The sequence below is a fragment of the Mustela putorius genome, unplaced genomic scaffold (genome assembly GCF_011764305.1).
Source record: "Mustela putorius furo isolate JIRA1106 unplaced genomic scaffold, ASM1176430v1.1 tig00000145_pilon_pilon_pilon, whole genome shotgun sequence".
In the NCBI taxonomy this organism is placed as follows: Eukaryota; Metazoa; Chordata; class Mammalia; order Carnivora; family Mustelidae; genus Mustela; species Mustela putorius.
Genome location: NW_025421294.1, coordinates 31432267 through 31452231, shown reverse-complemented (window position 1 = coordinate 31452231; position 19965 = coordinate 31432267). Strand labels below are relative to the sequence as shown.

Here is a 19965-nt window from a genome sequence, read left to right as displayed (position 1 = left end):
ACCATTCAAACACCTTTCTCCAGTCCCCCGAAGTGGGGGATGAGTACCATCTTATAGGCCCTTAGTGGAGGGCAAGAATTCATCTGACAGCATGGCTTAGTTTTGGCTGCAGTCACTGTGGTGCCACTGTGTACATACTATCTGGTGCCAGATGGAACTGTGCCAGATGCTACACATCGTGTGCAATTGGAAAGATAGCAGTGTCTGCCTCCACATGGCGTCTGGAGGTCTGATTTCAGCTGCCGCTGTGTTTAGCTTCCTCTGGTTCTTGCCCTGGCTTTGTCCAATTCTGGCAAAGTCTTTTCTGTTTAAATTTGTTTAGTGTTAGTTAGTTTCTCCTGTTTTCAATCAGTTGCAATCAGTTTCTCTAAGATTTAATTAAACATCAGGAAATTTAGCTCTGCTTTATGCAAAAGATGATTATCTTAGCAGTTCCTTGCAAAATCTGCATTACAAGTCCAGAGAAGAGAAGGAGAGGGAGCTCCGACAGGTGAAAGCTTGATTGGGAGAATAACTGTGTGGCTTGCTGGTGAGACAAGAAGTAAGGGGAGAACCCACCTTGGATATTTTCCACCTTCCTTTCTCAACTAGCCTTGTTATTTCACATCTTACCATAAAAAACTCGGGGGAGGAGGTAAGTGGGGCTACCACCAGAAAACCCAGATTCTGTGTAAAGAAAAGGTCACAGGCGGTCACAGGCAGTGAAATGAAAGGGAAGCTCCATCATTGGGGAATAAAAGCAAACTATCAAACTATTATGGTCCTTTGCTGGGATAACTTTTCACATGGCGGAGGCCATTTCTGGGTGTACATGAGTATTCTTCCCTGCTATCTAGGAAACTAAAATAGATACATCTACCACCCATGAGCAGTCCTTGCAATTTAAATATCTGAAACTTGCTTGCTTGTTTCCTTTTTCTCTTTCTCTCTCTCTTTCTTTCTTTCTCTCTATCTTTACCTCTCTCCCTCCCTCCCCCTTTCCTTCCTTCCCTTCCTTCCGTCAGTCCTTTCTTTCTTCCTCCCTGTCACTCTGTTACCAAACCAACTTAATTCTTCCCTGTCATGAAAGTCACTGGCTATACTAGCTAGATGGCCAGTATAAATTCTCTAGTTTGAGAGACGCCTGAGTGGCTCAGTTGGTTAAGCGGCTGTCTTCGGCTCAGGTCATGATCCCAGCGTCCTGGGATCGAGTCCCACATCGGGCTCCTTGCTTGGCGGGGAGCCTGCTTCTCCCTCTGCCTCTGCTGCCACTCTGCCTGCCTGTGCTCGCTCGCGTGCTCTCTTGCTCTCTCTCTCTGGCAAATAAATAAATAAAATCTTTAAAAAAAAAAAATTCTCTAGTACAGTGTTTAGTCAGTAGGATTCGAATGAGGGGTACCAAGTACAGAGATACCTGTTTGTTGGGGACAAACACTCATTAAATTCCATTGCTGCTTTCTTTTTTAGAACATTATGTTTTGACATTTCACCCGTCTTCATTGTACAGGAGATTTCAGACAAAATATTTTGTGTATAAATCCAGTCAGTGCAGATGTGTTGAAAATTTTAATTTACAACCCAAATGTCACCAGCCTACAAAATCTGTACTGGACTAACTCAGTGTATAAATGTCATGTTTCCTTGTGCCTGCTTCTTAGCCAAGTGAACAAAAATGTGTTGTGTTAGCAAATAAGCACTCGTGAAATAGCTAATGAAACAAACATGAAATACCAGGAAATTAACATAAAGCAACAAACAAAAAAGAAAGATGGAACAAATAATTTCATTTAAACTTTGACTAATTTAATTTAGGCAGTGAATATGTAGGTAAAATTAATATAAATGTTGTTTTAGTATCAAAATATCAATTTTAATGGTCAAAACATTTGGAAAGGTGATATTTACCTAATGAGTTTTCTTTACAAAATAGAAATAGTTCTTAGAAATCTTTTTCTTAGAACTCTTCTTCATCTGCATTGTCACAGTGGGATATAGATTTAGGGCACAGATATTCAAATGGATTATTGTGCAATAGGAATGTCGAGTAGTATGAATACAAGATTTAAAAAGTTATCACCTGGGGCGCCTGGGTGGCTCAGTGGGTTAAAGCCTCTGCTTTCGGCTCAGATCATGGTCCCAGGATCCTGGGATCGAGCCCCACATCGGGCTCTCTGCTCTGCGGGGAGCCTGCTTCCTTCTCTCTCTCTGCCTGCCTCTCTGCCTACTTGCGATCTCTGTCAAATAAATAAATAAAATATTTTAAAAAATAATAATAAAATAAAAAAAATAAAAAGTTATCACCTGTGGTTTCAGGCTAGTGTGAGTAAGGCTGAGTTGCCTGTACTTGCTGTAATTCTGATGTGTGAAGGGAGGGGATCTTGAGGGCCATCATCTAGTTTGTTCAATAAAGTATTAAAGTATAAAGTGTTGGAAAGAATAATTCTTCCTCAGAAACTAAATGCTGATGTTAGCTTCCAAAATCTGACAGATAAACCATCTTCACAAATATTTTCATAGTCAAGAATGTGGAGAAAAATACTTAAAGTCTTTAAATAGCAAATACTTTCAATTTTTGATCCAAATGATAAAAGAAAATTAAAGATTTTGACCATGTGAGGATTTAAAAATCTCATCCATTTTATCATAAATTTCTGAATGCTACTTTATTTAGAAATGATAAGCTCAGAATCAAAGTGTATTTTGAGTTAAAAAAAAAAAAAAAAGATGACGCAAGTTCTACTTGACAGAAGAGCCATAGGTTAATTTTACAAATTATGTCAGAAGATTAATGACCTGTGTGGCTTTGGTCAACCAGCATCTCTGGATCTGTTTTTTCCTTATCTGTGAAACCCCAACCAGAAGCTGTCAACCTAACACTAGATAAGACTACACGTTTGGTAATGGAAAGAAAATAGGAATGAATCATATTTACTAGAAACTTACCACACAATGTTCTTCTTTATCTACGTTATCTCATCTTGTGTCTGCAGTAGTCCTTGGTGGTAGTTGGTTGAAGTAATATACAGAGACCAAGTAACTTCACATACCACAGGAAGCCCAAGTGAAACCCAAATAGTCTGATTCCTGAGTCTGGCCTGGGGCATCTCTATTCTTTGATATGAGAAATTTCAGAAAAGTGCATTTCAAATATTAACTTCTTTTGGAAGGAAGTATCTGATTCTCCCAAGTTACCCGAGGATTCTTTCATTTTATCCCCTCAATACACTGTTCATTCATCCATTTTACAAACCATCCTACTGGTTGCCACCTCTCTTTCCTGAGAGAGGAGACTATGATATTTCATGTTGTCCCCAGCATCTATCAATATCTGCTATTAGATACTGAATACATATCCATTACATAGATGAATGGTTTAATACTTCACATGTTTCTGTAGAAATAAAAGCCAGTAGGTTGAACATCAATATAAGTAAAATGCGACTTACAATCACTCAGTACCAATAACATGGCTGTGCTTTGGTGAGGACAGTGCAGGCAGGAATTGGGTTAAGCACTGGTGTGAGGAGTATTGCTCTCTGGCCCACCTTGACCATCCTAAACCATACAGGAATGAAATCTGGCAAATTGCTTAGTAGTGGAGCAACATGTCTCTCTTCTTAAGAGCTGCCTGGTCTATCAAGACATGGTTAACCTGATTGCTCCTCTGTCCTCATCCTGATAGCTATGGACGTCTTTCTGACACAGATAAAAGATTTATTTCAAAATGTCCCCACTTGCTGAACAAAATGGCACATGAATGTCAAGTGTGCCTTATTAATTATCTTGGAATTTACTCTGTCTTTGGAAGTGTGTCTTATTCCCTCAATAATAGTTAAGTGCATATGAGTGAAGCATACAGTTTTACTGCTCCAGCTGAAGTTGCTGGTGCTCCCAGAATTACCATTAGGGTGGGTAAAATAATAATGTTTAACTAAATTATTTTTTTTTGAGGAAACTAAATTATTTTGTAGTAACAATATATCCACAAATATAAATAATAAGAACAATATTCAGGTGAGAAGTTAAAAAATACATAATAAACAATTATTTAATAGCATGGTAATTGGGGCGCCTGGGTGGCTCAGTGGGTTAAGCCTCTGCCTTCGGCTCAGGTCTTGATCTCAGGGTCCTGAGATCGAGCCCCACATAGGGCTCTCTGCTTGGTGGGGAGCCTGCTTCCCCCTTTCTCTCTGCCTGCCTCTCTGCCAACTTGAGATCTCTCTCTCTCTATGTCCAATAAATAAATAAAATCTTTAAAAAAAATAGTGTGGTAATTCATGTTGCTTAATAATATATTTGAAACTATATAAGAAAGTAAAAGAAAAAGGGCAACATAATGACAAATCAAAGGCTTTCATTGATTTAAGACTCTCATATTTAAAAAATACATTTAAACAACACGAAAAAGCTAATGAATTTTTAGGTTCATTAAGAATATTTCTTTTTACTTTTTAAAGCCTTAGTTACATTGTTTTGTTTTAAAAAAAGATATAATTGACATACAAAATTATATTAGTTTCAGGTATATAACATAATGACTCATTATTTGTATACATTGTGGAGTAAATCTAGTTAACATTATCACCGTACGTAATTACAGAATTGTTTTCTTTTGTGATGAGACCTTTTAAAATCTAGTCTCCTAAATAGGAAGAAGACATGAGCAGACATGTCTCCAAAGGAGACAGACAAATGGACAACAGACAGATGAAAAAATGCTCCACATCACTTGGCATCAGGGAAATACAAATCAAAACCACAACTACCTCACATCAGTGAGAATGGCTAAAATTAACAAGACAGTAAACAACAAATATTGGCAAGGAGTGGAGAAAGGGGAACCCTCTTACACTGTTGGTAGGAATGCAAGCTGGTGCAGACACCTCTGGAAAACAGTATGGAGATTCTTTAAGAAGTTAAAACTAGAGCTATCCTACAACCCAGCAACTGCACTAGTAAGTCTTTACCCCAAAGATATGGATGCAGTGAAAAGAAGGGTTACCTGCACCCCAATGCTCATAGCAGCACTGTCCATAATAGCTACACTGTGGAAAAAGCCAAGATGTCCATGTACAGATGAATGGATAAAGAAGATGTGGCATACACAAACTCACACACACACACACACACACACACACAATGGAATATTTCAGCCATCAGAAAGGATGAATATTTACCATTTACAGTGATGTGGATGGAACTGGAGGGTATGATGCTGAGAGAAACAAGTCAATCAGAGAAAAACAATTATATGGGTTTCTCTTATATGTGGAATGTAAGAAACAGCACCGAAGATGGTAGGGGAAGGGAGGGAAAACTGAATGGGAAGTCATCAGAGAGGGAGAAAAACTGAGAGATTCTTAACTATTGGAGACAAACGGAGGGCTGCTGGAGAGGAGGTGGGTGGGTGGGGGATGGGGCAACTGGGTGATGGGCATTAAGGAGGGCACCGTGATGTGATGAGCCCTGGGTGTTATACGCAACTGATAAATTATTGAACACAATATCTGAAAATAATGATATACCATATGTTGGCTAATTGAATTTAAGTAAAAAAACAAATCAAGAATAAAAAAAAAATCTGGCCTCTTAGCAACTTTCATATATGCAATACAGTATATTAACTATGGTCACCATACTGTATAGTATTACATCCCCATGATTGATTTATCTTATAACTGATATTTTGTACCCTTTGACACCTTTCACCCATTTCCCCCACCTCCCACTCTCTGCCTCTGGCAACCACCAGTCTCTTCTCTAAATCTATGAGCTTGTTTTCATTTTTGTTTTTTTTAGATTCTACATATACGTGAAATGATATGGTACTTGTCTTTGCCTGAATTATTTCATTTAGTGAAGTGCCCTCAAGGTCTACCCATGTTGTTGCAAATGGTAGGGCTTAATAATGTGTGTGTGTGTGTGTGTGTGTGTGTGTGTGTGTGTATTATGACTACTCATCTGCCAATGGACACTTCAGTTGTCTCCATATCTCAGCTATTATAATAATTCTGTCATGAACATTTTTGTTTTTCATTTTCTTTGAATAAATACCCAGAAGTGGGATTGCTGGATACAATATTTCTATTTTTAATTATTTGAGGAACCTCCATACTGGTTTCCATAATAACTGCACTAATTCACATTCCCACCCACTGTGTACAAGTGTCCTCTTTTTTCCACATCCTCCTCAGCATTTGTTATCTTCTTATCTTTTCGTTAATAGCTGTTTTAATAGGGGTGAGGTGATATCTTACTGTGTTTTTGATTTGTGTTTCTGTAATGGCTACTGATGTTGAACATCTTTTCATGTACCTACTGGTTAGTTATCTATAAGTCTTGTTTGGAAGAATGTCTAGTCAGATGCTCTGAACCACTGGTATGATTCTTTTGCATGGAGTTCTAGAAAATGCAAACTAATCTATAGAAGGTACCATCAGTATTCATTAGGAGATAGGGGTAGGGCAGGTGTGGTGGGGAGTGACTGGAAGAAAGGATTTCAAAGTGAGGACGCTTTGGATACTGATGGATATATGTTCATTATCTTGATTGTGGTGGTAATTTCATGCATATATATATATATATATATATATACACACACATATACACATCAAGACTTACTAAATTATACACTTTAAATACGTACCGTTTTAAAATTATTCTACACATTATACCTCAGTAAGGTATTGTCTAAAAAAAAAAAGACATTCTCAAGAAACTCAATTAGTTACCCAAAGAATACTTACATTTGATTAATGATAATATTTCTTTTTATTAGATACTACACAGGAAAGAATATACATATATGCATACATACAGATATGCATAAACTAATTCTGAGTTATTTGCTTTGCCATGAAATTAAAACAGAAAAACTCATATAATGCTGTGATGAATGCCTCCAGAGTAGATGCTTCTGTGTATGTGTGCTGATGAGTCTCTATTTTTAGTCCAGTGAACAAGCATCCCTTCCCCTCCCAAAAAAAAAGTTGCACAGAAGCCAAACAGGTCCTCAGAGCACATGAGAAAACAATGTACAGACCTTATTAAAGGCAGAAGAGGAGCTGCTGAAGTAAGTGGGAGAGTAAATGGTTGGGTTGGCCTTAGCCTGGTGCTTTGAGTACATCGTAATTCCTAAGCCGTAGAATATAAGGAAGTAATCTGTACGTTCGAATCCTTTTATTCTGTCTTTTAAAACTTGCTGAACCCACCTTAGCACCCTCAAATATATTTTCAAACGAATTAATTAAGAGTTTTAAGAAAAAAATGTGTCAGCCTCTTCCTCATTCTAACTCCAGAATAAATCTCCAGGAGTCTGTAGGTTTATTCCGCCCTTCTAATCCAGTAGGAAGAACTATACCAAGCATTGTAGTTGGAAAGAGAAACATCACACTATTCGCAAAGCTTCAGTTTTGCTGAATGAGGTGGCTGCCTCTCCTGCACCTTCTCCTGCTCCACCATCTATTTGACCTTCCGCTGACCCTCCTGTTTCATATTTAAAGAACAGTTTGACACTTAAACTTCTGTTTGCAGCTTCATTGTCACCCTGCTCTTGTAGTTGGGTCTGCCCCCTCCCTGCCTCTGGTGGCAGCAAGGCTGGACTAACTGCTTTACACACATTCCAGCATTGGTCTGACAACCTCTGCAAGGTACAAGGTCTAGACTAAGGCTTCGGTAGCAATAGACACTGATGGTAAAGCAAACACACAAAAAGCTAATACTAAAACATTAAAAAAGTGGTCAGTAGTTTAGCAGATTATCTTCTAGTGAATTAAATTTCGGTGAATTAGCCACCCATTGTATTGATTTGGGGCACATTGCTAATTTAAGGATCAACCATTCATAAGAGTCAGTGAGGAATGGCCAGCTTCCTAAGTTGAAAGACCACCTGGCCAACCTGCCAATGTTAGAGGCTGCAGCACATCTAGTGGGGAAGCACAAGGCTGGGTCCCAGAAGGGATATTTCTCTTGCATGTGGTCTGCATGTCCTTCAGGTTTCAGGCAACAATATTTACCAGTCTTCTAGTAGGTATTTTCTGCCAAAGGGAGGCAAGCTGATGGGCTAGTGCTACTCTTGGGAGAAGGGGATGTTCAAATCTTGGGAGAAGGGAAAAGAAGCATCAGGCAGAAACTTCTGGGCTGTTGGCTTGGTGCTTGAGCATCAGCCAAGTACCCTCTTCTTTATTTAATGTTTATGGACAGATGAGAACTACAGGCCTCACCTATCTGGGCTCCCTATTACATACAGACCTGGAGAACAGAGGCTTTGTTGGCTATGGTTTTTTTTTTTTTTTTTTTTTTTTTTTTTTGTTTTTTTTTTTTTTGTTTTTAATCTCTTTTATTTGTCATGTAGCTACTCTAAATTCTGGCCTGCTATTAGAATAGCCACAATGACAGTGAGAGGGATAGAATCTGCTATAATGAAGAATATGTGATGATTAAATGTCTGGAGAGAATTAGAGAATGTCCATTTTGCCCCACAGAGATAAGAGAAAAACTAGGTGATACTGCACTCAAGACTCCCCTCAGCTTAAAGTTATCTCTGCATTTGTTATTGGCACGGGAGTGGGTACTACACAGAAATCCATAAAAGAGGAATAAAAATTAGAATTCTTTAGTCTTATATCATGTGACCTTGGAAGCCAGGGGATATAAAGACTTGAGTAGAGAACTCTGATGATGACTCATACCAGGGGGTTGAATTGGGCAACCTTAGCTAATATGGGTGTGAAGACCAATATGCGGGTCCACTGACCAGAATTAGGGTTCTTGGGCGTCAAGGGCAGGTACAGAAAACACTTCAGGCCATCTGGTCTACCAGATTAATATATTATGTCCAATGCAGGTCATTATTTCACCTGAGCATCACCACAGGATCCTGAAGCCCAGATACTGCATAGTTAACATTGCTGGTGATCCACCAAGATTATGCTGGGGCTCAGGCAGAGTGCCAGAGACATAAGCCTCCCCAGTGAGATGCCGGCTTAATTAACATTTCCTCTAGAGCTTTGTCAAAGATGGTCCTGAGTTGCATGTGGTCACTCCTGCCCTGAGTTTTGATAAATTCTGTGGCCACATGACAGCAGTCAGATCTAACTATGCTTCCTACCCTCCTGGGTAAATCATCGAGCACCAGGGAAATCATTTATCTGCAGGTTCTATCAGCATGTTACTGCTGGAAGTTGTATCCCTTGTACTCTGATCTTTAAAGAAGGGCATCAGTTACCATGTTTGTAATAGTTCTCAGGTTGTTGGAACAGGGCCACAGAATCTGATGTTGACTTTCTTGAAAATCCTTCTCTGAGACAGTACGAGGCTCTCTCCCTTTGTTTTCACGTATCTATCCCTGGTAAAAGAGTGCATTATCAAACTTTCAGTTTTATTCTTGAAATTTCCACATAGAGAAAAATCCATATGAGGGTTTTGGGAACTGTCTCTGGGTTCAAAAGCCAATTTTAAAGAGTGGGCAAGTTTTCTTACTGGCATGCATCAGAAATTCCTTGTCTGTAACCTTTAGGTTTTCATCTGATATTATGTTAGGCTGCCCATAGATATCATTTCATTAATTAAATGAGACAGAACTTGTATGTGCCTTCTGTAACAAATCAGAACACACATTGTTGTAATAATTTGCAGAAGCCTATCTCTTTGAAGTGTGTGGTCTGGATGTTGAGGCCACGTTGCTGTCTTATTTCTCACCTTTGAAAAGATCTGTTACTTTAGTTTAGCTTTTGTTTTAAATATGCTTTTGTAATTTACTGTCTAAAAAGGCTGGAAATTTAGTGTTTCCCAAATCATACCACAGATGTGGATTCTGAATTATGTAGTTCCATGTAAAATAAAAGAAAAAAATTATATCAGTACAAGTGAAACACTTCAGGGTTGCCTGGGTGACTCAGTCAATTAAGTGTCTGCTTTCAGCTCAGCTCACAAACCTGGGGTCCTGGGATTGAGCCCTGTGTCTGGCTCCCTGCTTAGCAAGGAGCCTACTTCTCCCTCTCCCTCTGCTGTTCCCTCTGCTTACGCTCTGTCTCTCTGTCAAATAAATAAATAAAATCTTAAAGAAAACAAATGAAACACTTGAATAACTGTCAGAACAGAGAACCAAATGCTTTACAATACTGAACACGAATTATCTTGTACATACTTGTGGGAACATTGGATGTAGTCCCTGGTATTGCCAGTTTAGTCAAAGTAGCCATTAGAGACTTCATTGCTATTCCCAAATATTCCCATAGAGTTATGGTGGGCATTTGATATAGAGGGGAAAATGACAATAATCAGAAAAATTATATAAATGTTTTCTCTATGACTCAGAAATCCTATTTCTAGAAAACTATCCCAAAGTTACACTGAAAATAAATATACACCATGTGCATAGACTCATGAATTGTAACACTATTTGTAATGACAAAAGACTGAAAACAAGCCCACCAGTGGAGAGCAAATTTAGTAAATTATGTTATTCACCACATGATAGAGTATATACAACCATGAAAGAAAATGAGAAGGATCACTGCATAATGATAGAGTGTGGTCACCAGAGTGCCTTAGGAGCACAAAACAAGATAGGTATCAGTGTATACAGTAAGGTACATTTCTTCTTCAACAGTGATGATTCACAACAACTAGATAGCATGTTTATCCTGATGTAATACAACATAAAATGTATAGATTCTTTTATGATGTATTCTTGCCCAAAAATGTTTAACCTGAATCTCACCAAGTCTTTAGGTCTAATTACCAGTTTGTCTGAAATGTGGGTGGACAGAGGAACATTTTAAAAAAGGCATGGGGGGAGCCTGGTGGCTCAGTGGGTTGAAGCCTCTGCCTTCAGCTCAGGTCATGGTCTCAGGGTCCTGGGATCGAGCCCCACATTGGGCTCTCTGCTCGGCGTGGAGCCTGCTTCTTCCTCCTCTCTCTGCCTGCCTCTCTGCCTACTTGTGATCTCTGTCTGTCAAATAAATAAAGACTTTAAAAAATAAATAAATTAATTAATTAATTAAAAAGGCATGGGGAAGCAATCAGATCAAAGCAGAAGGTGGGACACTCTGTAGTCTTAGGCCTGTTTTCTTTAACCAGGAAATGTTTGAGGAAAAGATAAAGAGGTTGTGAGAAGGACTCTTCTAGATTAAAAGAGAACTTAGACTTTAGAGCTTGAACTGATTCTGGTTTTAGATCAGCCAATTCCCCAACACATTTTGGAAGCAATTAAATATGAACTAAGAATTAGATGGTATTAAAGAATTAGCATTGATCTTATCACATGTGACTGTGATATAGTGATTAGGGAGTGAAATCTCCTTTTTTCAGAAAAGCACTAGAGATATTCAGGGTGGCAATGATATGTTGTCTGAAATTAAAGTACTTCAGAAAAAAAGAGTTGAAACAAATTGGGCAGAAGGTTAACAATCATGAACTCCAGGTGATGACAATACGGTAGGGGGATCATTATTGTATTATTTCTGTCTTTATGTGTGTTTGTAAATTTTATTTAATAAAAAGCTGAAAAATAAAACTGAAGCAATGCAACGTGGGTTAAGGTGATGCCTTCAGTCTCCCTGCCCCTCCCCCTCTTGAAGACTGGGAACTGGTGAGAGCTGGAGTAGCTGCCTTGACCCCCCTAAGTGGAAAGCATCAAGTGGAAGTTGCAGAGTGGTGTCAGCTCTGGACCACCTCCCTACCCAGGGAGAAATGATTATTATAATTAAACCATTGGGAAAAAATTATTTTTAAACGTTGTAAATTTGCTTGCTATGTCAAGAAGTGATATTTACACTTTGAACCTCAGAAGTTCTGCTCTCCCCTCCCATACCTTTGAGACTGAATCTTAAACCCTGTGAGACTTGCAAAACTAGGGGTCCATTGAACAGCTCACTGTAATGTTTGGAACACTGTTAATTCCTAATGAAAGTTGCTGAAGAGTTTCTTTGATTTTATCTCACTAATGATCATATGACCTGCTTCCATGTGGTGGCTTATAAAATAGAAATGAAGCTACCCTGAGGACTCAGAATCAGCATGTAAAACTTCATTTAAGTATCTTTCCAAATAGTACACCAAGACTAAGGAAGAAGAAGTTATCATAGACAAAAGTACCTGGATATAAGAAAGCTGTTTCTAAAATTCATGGATGGGGTACCTGGGTGGCTAAGTGGGTTAAGGCCTCTGCCTTCAGCTCAGGTCATGATCCCAGGGTCCCTCAGCAGGGATCCTGCTTCCTCCTCTCTCTCTGCCTGCCTCTCTGCCTACTTGTGATCTCTGTCTGTCAAGTAAATAAATAAAATCTTAAAAAAAATTTAAAAATAAAATTCATGGATAAAATTTGTATCTTCTTGGCGGAATCCTGATGGGCAGAAGTTTCTAGGCATGTTTTCTGGTCGGTGGCAAAAATAATATTTAAAGATTTAATTTGTTTGATAATGGCTTCCCAGACTATTATTACAGGATCACTTACATGGTGCTATAAATTTTTTTTATTCCAAGCAGTGTTTGATGTGTCTAAGACATGTAGTAATATTACGACTGTGCAACCCTCTAACCCACTTCTCATCTTTAATGTTGAGTTTGCTTCATGAGTTCTTGTGGGGAGTAATCTTGTAGGCAATGATGGCTCATTAATTCAAACAAACCGATTGCAGAAAGACTTAGGCTTCCCTTCAAAAACCAAGTTATGATCAGACACTAAAACAGTGATTAAAGCCTGAGCCAGACCCCATTCCTGGACAGAAGTGTTAAGTGGACAAGTCTCACATTCACCCCTTCCCAGCCTCATCTCACCATCCATATTTCTCAAATGGTCCAGCTCACTCCCACCCCAATCCCAAGCACTGCTATAGTCTAGGGACTCAGTCTTGGCCCATGGCATACACCTGTTGTGGTATTTTGGTACCAACATAGCATCATTTGGGACTCTCTAAACCTCTACCTTCTCCCCCTAAAACTTCCTATAATCCAAAATATGACATCTGTAGAATTTCCTCAGAATACTCAGAATACACATGGGCACAAGTAATTTGTCTACACAAATACGCAAAGTCAAAATTCTTAAGTTACAATGGTAAAATCCTATGGACAGAACATGACTCAGGGTCTGTCATATGATGCTTTTTGTTCAGTTTTGGTTCTATCTACTCACTAAACAATTCATCTTCAATAGAACTAGGGGGTGTAGAGGGGATTGGAAGCAGGTTAGAAGAGAAAGTCAAGTCAGAAATGGAAATGGGAAGAGGAGAGCATATTTACCTTGAAAAAAAGAGGATGGTTTTTGTTTTGTTTTGCATTCATTTGCATTTAGCCAAAATATTTATTGTCAAATAACATTAAAGAAAATAATTAAACTTCTATATGTCATAAAAGGAAACCTGAGAAATATTACATTGTCCCTGATCAAAAGTAATGTTAATGACTATTTGCATGTGTTTTTTTTCTATTTTAAATGATAAATTTACTCACTTGCAATTATTCTTACTGTCTGATGCCCATTTTATAATAATTAACAGCTAAATAAATAATTATTTCATTTTTACTTAGCTGTCTTTGGTTCTTTCAAAAGTGAATATCAAATTTATAGACCAAAAAAACCAGGAACGGACATATGAGCTGACATAATAGTACAGATAATACTGCTAGCTGTCCCAAGATTTTTCTTGATTCCTTCTTTTGTGGTGAGATTTCAGGCAAGGAATTGGTCTTGGCTAATATAGATTTTGTAAATATAGTCTTGTAGCTCTCCTAATAAATCAAAGTATCTCACATTCATCATGCCAAATATTTTCTTAACTCATATCTGTAGTTGCTAAAAATTTAGCTCCATGCCTTGGGATGATGTTAGCAGACCCATGGTAAGAAAAATAAGTATAACACAATGAATTTTCCACGAAGCTAATTTTGTTTTAAAAGACTGTTTTATTATGATAGTATTCCTTTCCTTGTTTTTAATGTTGAAATAAATACTTCCCTTTATAAAACAATGGTGACGGTTGATGGTAATTGTTTTAATGTGTGCTACTGTTTTTAATTAAACAAAGTAAAAGATGGCAACCTGTGTTTCTTTAGTCATGTTTTTCCACTGGAGGAGGACAGAGTTTACTTGTGCTGGAAATCCACAAGCCTAAGACCCACTGTTCCATAATCTGTTATCTGCTAAAAATGCTATTTTCCAGGAGGTAACTGGAGGAGACTACAACTAGGAGAGAAAAGGATCGAATTTCAAAGATGCTTTTCAAGTTGAAAACTTCTTGATGCTAACATTTTTTTTTTTTTAACTGAGATGTTTTTGGATTGAAAAAAACAGAGCTGAGTAAACTTAGAAAACATTTTCTTCATCTGCACAAATAGGATTAAAGAGCCTGTCTTCTGGGCTCTTCACTGTAATTTCAAAATACTCATTTTCAGATTAATAAACCGGAGTCTGCCTTGGAGTTACCAGGTTTTTCTTTATTAGGAAATCTGAAGTTAGCTAGAACCCAGCTGTAGGACATAAGATAGAAGGAGGGAAATGTGAGGCAATGCTAATCATTTCATTATGTGCAATTAACCATGTACTCAGCCTGCGGTGATGATGTCTGCAAGAAAAAAAAATGTGTAATTAAATGCTCCTCAGGTTCTTACCTTCAGTAAAATTTCATCATTGCATAAAATCTTACGGTCATTCTTTATGACTATTTGTTTCCACTCCATTTCCCCTCCCACCTTGGGAATCATTAGTTTGAAGTGCTGGTAATGGTTTAAACGGTAAAATGGAAAAAAAAAAAGTTATTTTTAAGGACAGAAAATAGTATCCCCCCCCCCTTTTTTTGAAAGTTTGAGAGAAAGGAACGGGGTGGGCTGAAAGAGGGCTAGAGAGAATACCAAGCCGACTCCATGCCCAGCACCAGTCCCACACTCGGTTTATCCCAAGAACCTGAGATCCTGACCTGAGCCAAAATCAAGAGCAGGATCCGTAACTGACTGAGTCACCCAGGCGCCCAATAGTATCTTACATTAAAAAAAAATAAAAAATGGTGTGTGTGTGTGTGTGTGTGTGTGTGTGTGTGTGTATGGACTTAAGCTTCTACATCAATCAATATTTCTGTAAGATTTTGTAAAAAGTGCTTCTAGGCATTTTAAGGATAAAATTTCAACCTGTAGGTTTTTTAAAAGTACTTTTTGGAGAACAACAACACAGTTTTGTGTTTTATAATCAAAGAGTTCAAATATCCCTTGACCTGACCAATTCAGACAGCTTTTCTGTTGTTTTCTCTCTCTCTTTCCGCCGGGATATATGTATATATTTATTCTTCCAATCTCCTCTCCGACCTCTAGTTAATCTAGTTAAGTTTAGTTCCCTTTATTGCTTAGTGAATGAACTCCCTCGCCCTAATTCCAGCAGCCTGGTTGTCCTCCACTCTTGCCACGACTTCTGGGCTGCCGACTTTCCCTCCAGGGACGGTCCTTTCTCCCGCAGAGGCCCCAGTCACTGCACACTTGACGGGGTGACGGGACGCGCGCCCGGGGAGGAGGCAGCGAAGGGGCCCAAGCCGTTCCAGCCGCGGCGCTCGGAGCAGGGCTTGGCTGGAAGCCTGGAGGTGGGCGGTAAGCGAACACCTCCGCGGTGACTCGGGGGAGAGATACACCAGCGGAAGAACTGTCGGAGGGGATCTGCGACCGGGGCTGGAGGCAACTACTCCCTGCCCGCACCGCGATCGCCGGGAGGCAGCTCGCCCGGGACCCGTGCGTCGGCCGGAGTCCCTGGGAGCCCGGCTGCGGGGCGCGGGGCGGAGCGGGGGCGGGGCTCGGACCCGGATCTCTCTAGACGTGGGGCATCCCAGACCCAGGCGTGGCCCAGACTCCTCGCGGTTTCTGGCGCGTTAAGAGAGGAAGCCGCTGCCTTTCTCAGCCGTCGCCACCCCGCCTTCTCCAGGCTCGAGTTCAGCCTTTAAGTTGCAGCCGCCGGAAAGTCTATCCTCAGAAGAAGAGCATCTGCCCTCTGGACATAGTTCTCCTGTGGGTGGTGGGACTTACTGAGGGCCACAGAGGCTCCAGGGACTGACCCAGCCTGCGGGGAGAGGGCTGGAGAGGGCCAGAGGACCTCGCAGGGCGCGGGCCACCGTCGGGGCTTTTGTCAGGCAGGGGCGCTGATCTGGGCTCCTAGATTCCGTGGACCCTGCGAGTGCCCGCGTTGATTTCGTTCGCTGTCCCCTCATCCGCCAGGTGACCCAAGCCTTATCCCCGGCATCTGTTGGGGTGACCTCTACTGTGCACACTTCTGATTCTGTTTCTCAAGATTACCCTCTCCGTCCCGGAAAGTCTGGCGCGAACTGCAGGTACCAGGCTGTAGCCCCGACGACCTGCTTTTGGAGAGAAGGGCTGGTATCCGAGCTGCCTTCTATCCCGGTGGCCTCCATGTTCCTGTCATGTTTAACAGGACTAGCGGCTGGGTTAGTCTTCCTGCATTTCTTGCAGAAACTCCTGTTCCCTTACTTCTGGGACGATTTCTGGTTCCTGCTGAAGGTGGTACGCTATGGAATTCGGATGGAGAAGTACGTCCTGAAAGGGGAGCTGTTCACAGTCCTGGATAAATTCCTGAGTCTTGCCAAGAAGCAGCCCCAGAAACCTTTCATCATCTATGAGGGGGACATCCACACCTATCAGGATGTAGACAAAAGGAGTAGCAGAGTGGCTCACGTCTTTCTGAACCATTCCACGCTGAAAAGGGGGGACACGGTGGCTCTTCTGATGAGCAATGAGCCTGACTTCGTCCACGTGTGGTTCGGCTTGGCCAAGCTGGGCTGCGTGGTGGCCTTCCTCAATTCCAACATTCGCTCCAACTGCTTGCTGCACTGTATCCGCAGCTGTGAGCCCCGAGCTCTCGTGGTAGGCGCAGGTAAAATAAGGGATGAGGGCTCCCCCCTCCGTGCCCTTCTTTGATAGAACAGTTCACAGATAATGCTTTGCGTGTGTGATGAAATGTGGTAGTAAGGATACAAAACCTTTTTACAGTTTTTACAGTTCTGTGACTGGCGGTTTAATTTCCCCTCTTCCGTTAATTTAACATCACTCACTCTCTTGTAGATAATACCAAGACAAGTTCAAAAACTTTTCTGAATTCTCTGCTTCTTACTGCTTTGGGAGAGGGAGGCGGTGTTACTGTTATTGATGCCTTCAGTTGAATGTAAGAACTTGATAAGTTTTTAATTTTGTCCTATCTGACCAAATTATGTGACACGTAGAATATATACCTTGATTTCATGGTGGAATACCTGCCTGCCTCTAGGAGCAACACTCTCAAGATTGACTACAGTTGAAGAACAAATATGTTTAATCTGAATTGAGTGAATTCTTATCTTCTTGTCTGCTCTTACTTTGCACAGCTTGCAAGCTAGGATTTGCCTAGCAAGGTTAGGTTTTCATCTCCCAGCCAGTGGGCGGGCTCTTGGCTGACTCTCTCACCCTAGCCGCGCCTTTTATTATTATTTTTTTTTAACCTTGAGTAGGTTCTAGTCTTCTCCCTCCTATCTTGGAGTTAGGCTTTGGATATGCATATTGACACAAAACTACAAAGAGAAAGTTTTGGTTGAATATCTAATTAGGAAAAAACCTAGGGAGATGGGTCCCACAACCAAGTGGACTTGAATTATAACCTGTGATACTTATTTGGTATAATCTATTGGATTTGTGCATATTTTTCTTGCATGAGAATAGGCAGGTGGAGGATAAGGAGCCTCAACAGCAAGGGCCTTAGTGAAACTTCTTAAGTATTTTAGAGTCATAGGTACACACTAACACCTCAGAGAGAGTTTTTAGATTTATAGAGCATTAAGGAAAAATTATCTACATTTATACATTAGCAGTCTCTAAAGTGTAGAGCTTTATGGGTAACCTTTATTATATAACTCTTGCATATCACACAATATTTGGTTAGGTAATATATAGTACAAAGGTTAGATTTTCAAGATTTTTCATTTCTGCTCATTCCCCTTGTCCTTCCAGCTCAACTAGTGACCTGAGAAAGTAGCAAAATATTTGCTCTCAAGCACTGATTTTATCTGGTTTAATCTAAAGGAGTGGAGAAGCTGACTAGCCTCTCTTGTCTATTTTTTATTCCTCCCCCCACCCCCCATTTAATAGTCATATCCTCCAAGACTGAAATCCAGTCCCTCATCTTGGAAAGAGATTAACTAGCGTGATGAACTTCCTCTGAACTGTAACAATAAGTAGGATAAACGAGTCAAATAGGATTTTTGACATCATGGGGAACAGGAGCAAGTGATAAATGTGAGTGCAGCAGGAAAAGATATTGTTCATTTCTGGATATAATCTAACATTTTATTGCTCAATCTAATTTAGATAGCAATTTCTAGAGCAAATTCAAATCAGGTTGTGCTAAAAATTGATGAAGCCACAAATTCCTTTTACAAGAGTAAACTAAGAGGGTCAGGTTATCCCTAAAAAGATTTTGGTGGCCATGTTATTGAAGCCAACCTGAAAAACATCCTATAGCCAGCCTCCTGAGGGATTCCTCTCAGAGTAAATAGGGCTGGTTACCTCTCAGCAAAGAACAAACTTTGCTCTTGACTGAGTGGTTGCCTAATTAGGACCAATTAATTTTGCAGTTCTACTTGTGTGAAAGTTTTGCTTGCCAATAGCTAAATTGTGTTGTCTCTTTGTTTTTAACTTTCACACCAATGGTGAGTTTATTTGAGATGCTGGAGTTTGAAGCCAAAACCATTTAGTCAACCTGCTTAGTAATAGATAGGTAGAGAAATCAACCTTCAATCTTATTAATAGATTTTTAGCATACTTTAGAATATATAAATTACGTATGTTTTTCAAAGATGGGACAATTGTGTTTTATGTACTTCCTAGGTTGTTGTGTGTTTTGGCTTTGTGGGTTTTGTTGTTGTTGTTGTTTTTTCTGTTTTTGGTAAGATGTGGCTTATCAAGGGGACTTTTCTGTATTAGAAGCTCTTAGCCCAATATAGTGTATTCTTGGCATCTTGAGTCAAATTATTGAAAAAATATATACATACAGTTTTTAGAGCTTTAAATTTTAGAGGTCTTAGGTCCTCGTGGAATGTTTCTAATGGAGATGTGTCATTAAACCATTATATCCCCAGGGGAAATGCATTGAGAAAGAAATCAGTCAGAGGGTTTAAATGGAGATAAACCAGACAGATTTGTATTTCATATATGGTCTACCACTTCTTAGCTGTGTCATTGAGGAAAAGGTCATCAGGTGCCCTGGGTCTCATTTTACTTTGTTGTTAAATGGTGACAATACCAATCTACTTCACAATGTAATTTTGAGATTAAATGATGTAGCTTTTGTAAAATGACTGGCTGAGTGGCTTGTATGTACTAACTGGAGCTGTAGTGAATTGAAATAATTGCTGTTATTATTATTATAAAGTCATCTTAGGCTTTTAATAAGGGAGCTTACTTGAATTTTGCTGATACAATCTAATTAGATAGCTATAAGATAGTTAGTTATAAAAAAGGCTAGTAAATAGTTTGGCATAGGACCTCGAACACCTTACTTTGGTATATTTTAACAACATTTTACTTTCCAGAAGTTGTATATAACTGGCTTCAAACAGGTTTTATAGGCAGGCCAGATAATGTCTTTTTTTTTTTTTAATATTGTATTTACTTATTTATTTACTTAGAGTGAGGGACAGAGTGAGCAGAGGGGAGGGGTAGAGGGAGAGAATCTCAAGCAGACTCCCTGCTGAGTGTGGAGCCCAAAACCAGGCTCCATCTCAGGACCCTGAGATCATGAACTGAACTGAAATCAAGGGGATTTCAAGCTGAGCCAAATAATGTCTTATGATTCTGTCTTCAGGAATAAGTCAAAGCAGGGGCACCTGGGTGGCTCAGTAGGTTAAGTGGCTGTTTTCAGCTCAGGTCATGATCCTGGGGTCCTGGGATCGAGCCTCATTGGGCTCCCTGCTCAGTGGGGAGCCTACTTCTCCCTCTTTCTCTGCCTGCCACTCTGCCTACTTG

General features: G+C 39.9%; 1 protein-coding gene across 1 annotated transcript in view; it reads left to right on the top strand.

Moving 5' to 3' along the window:
• The first annotated feature begins 15430 nt into the window (after nucleotides 1–15430).
• SLC27A6 (solute carrier family 27 member 6) overlaps nucleotides 15431–19965 on the top strand; it is a 64122-nt gene continuing 59587 nt past the window's right edge. Inside the window, exon 1 of the mRNA XM_045075552.1 lies at nucleotides 15431–16846. Within this exon, the coding sequence (XP_044931487.1) occupies nucleotides 16366–16846 (481 nt within the window). The 5' untranslated portion in view covers nucleotides 15431–16365. The remainder of the gene's footprint in view (nucleotides 16847–19965) is intronic.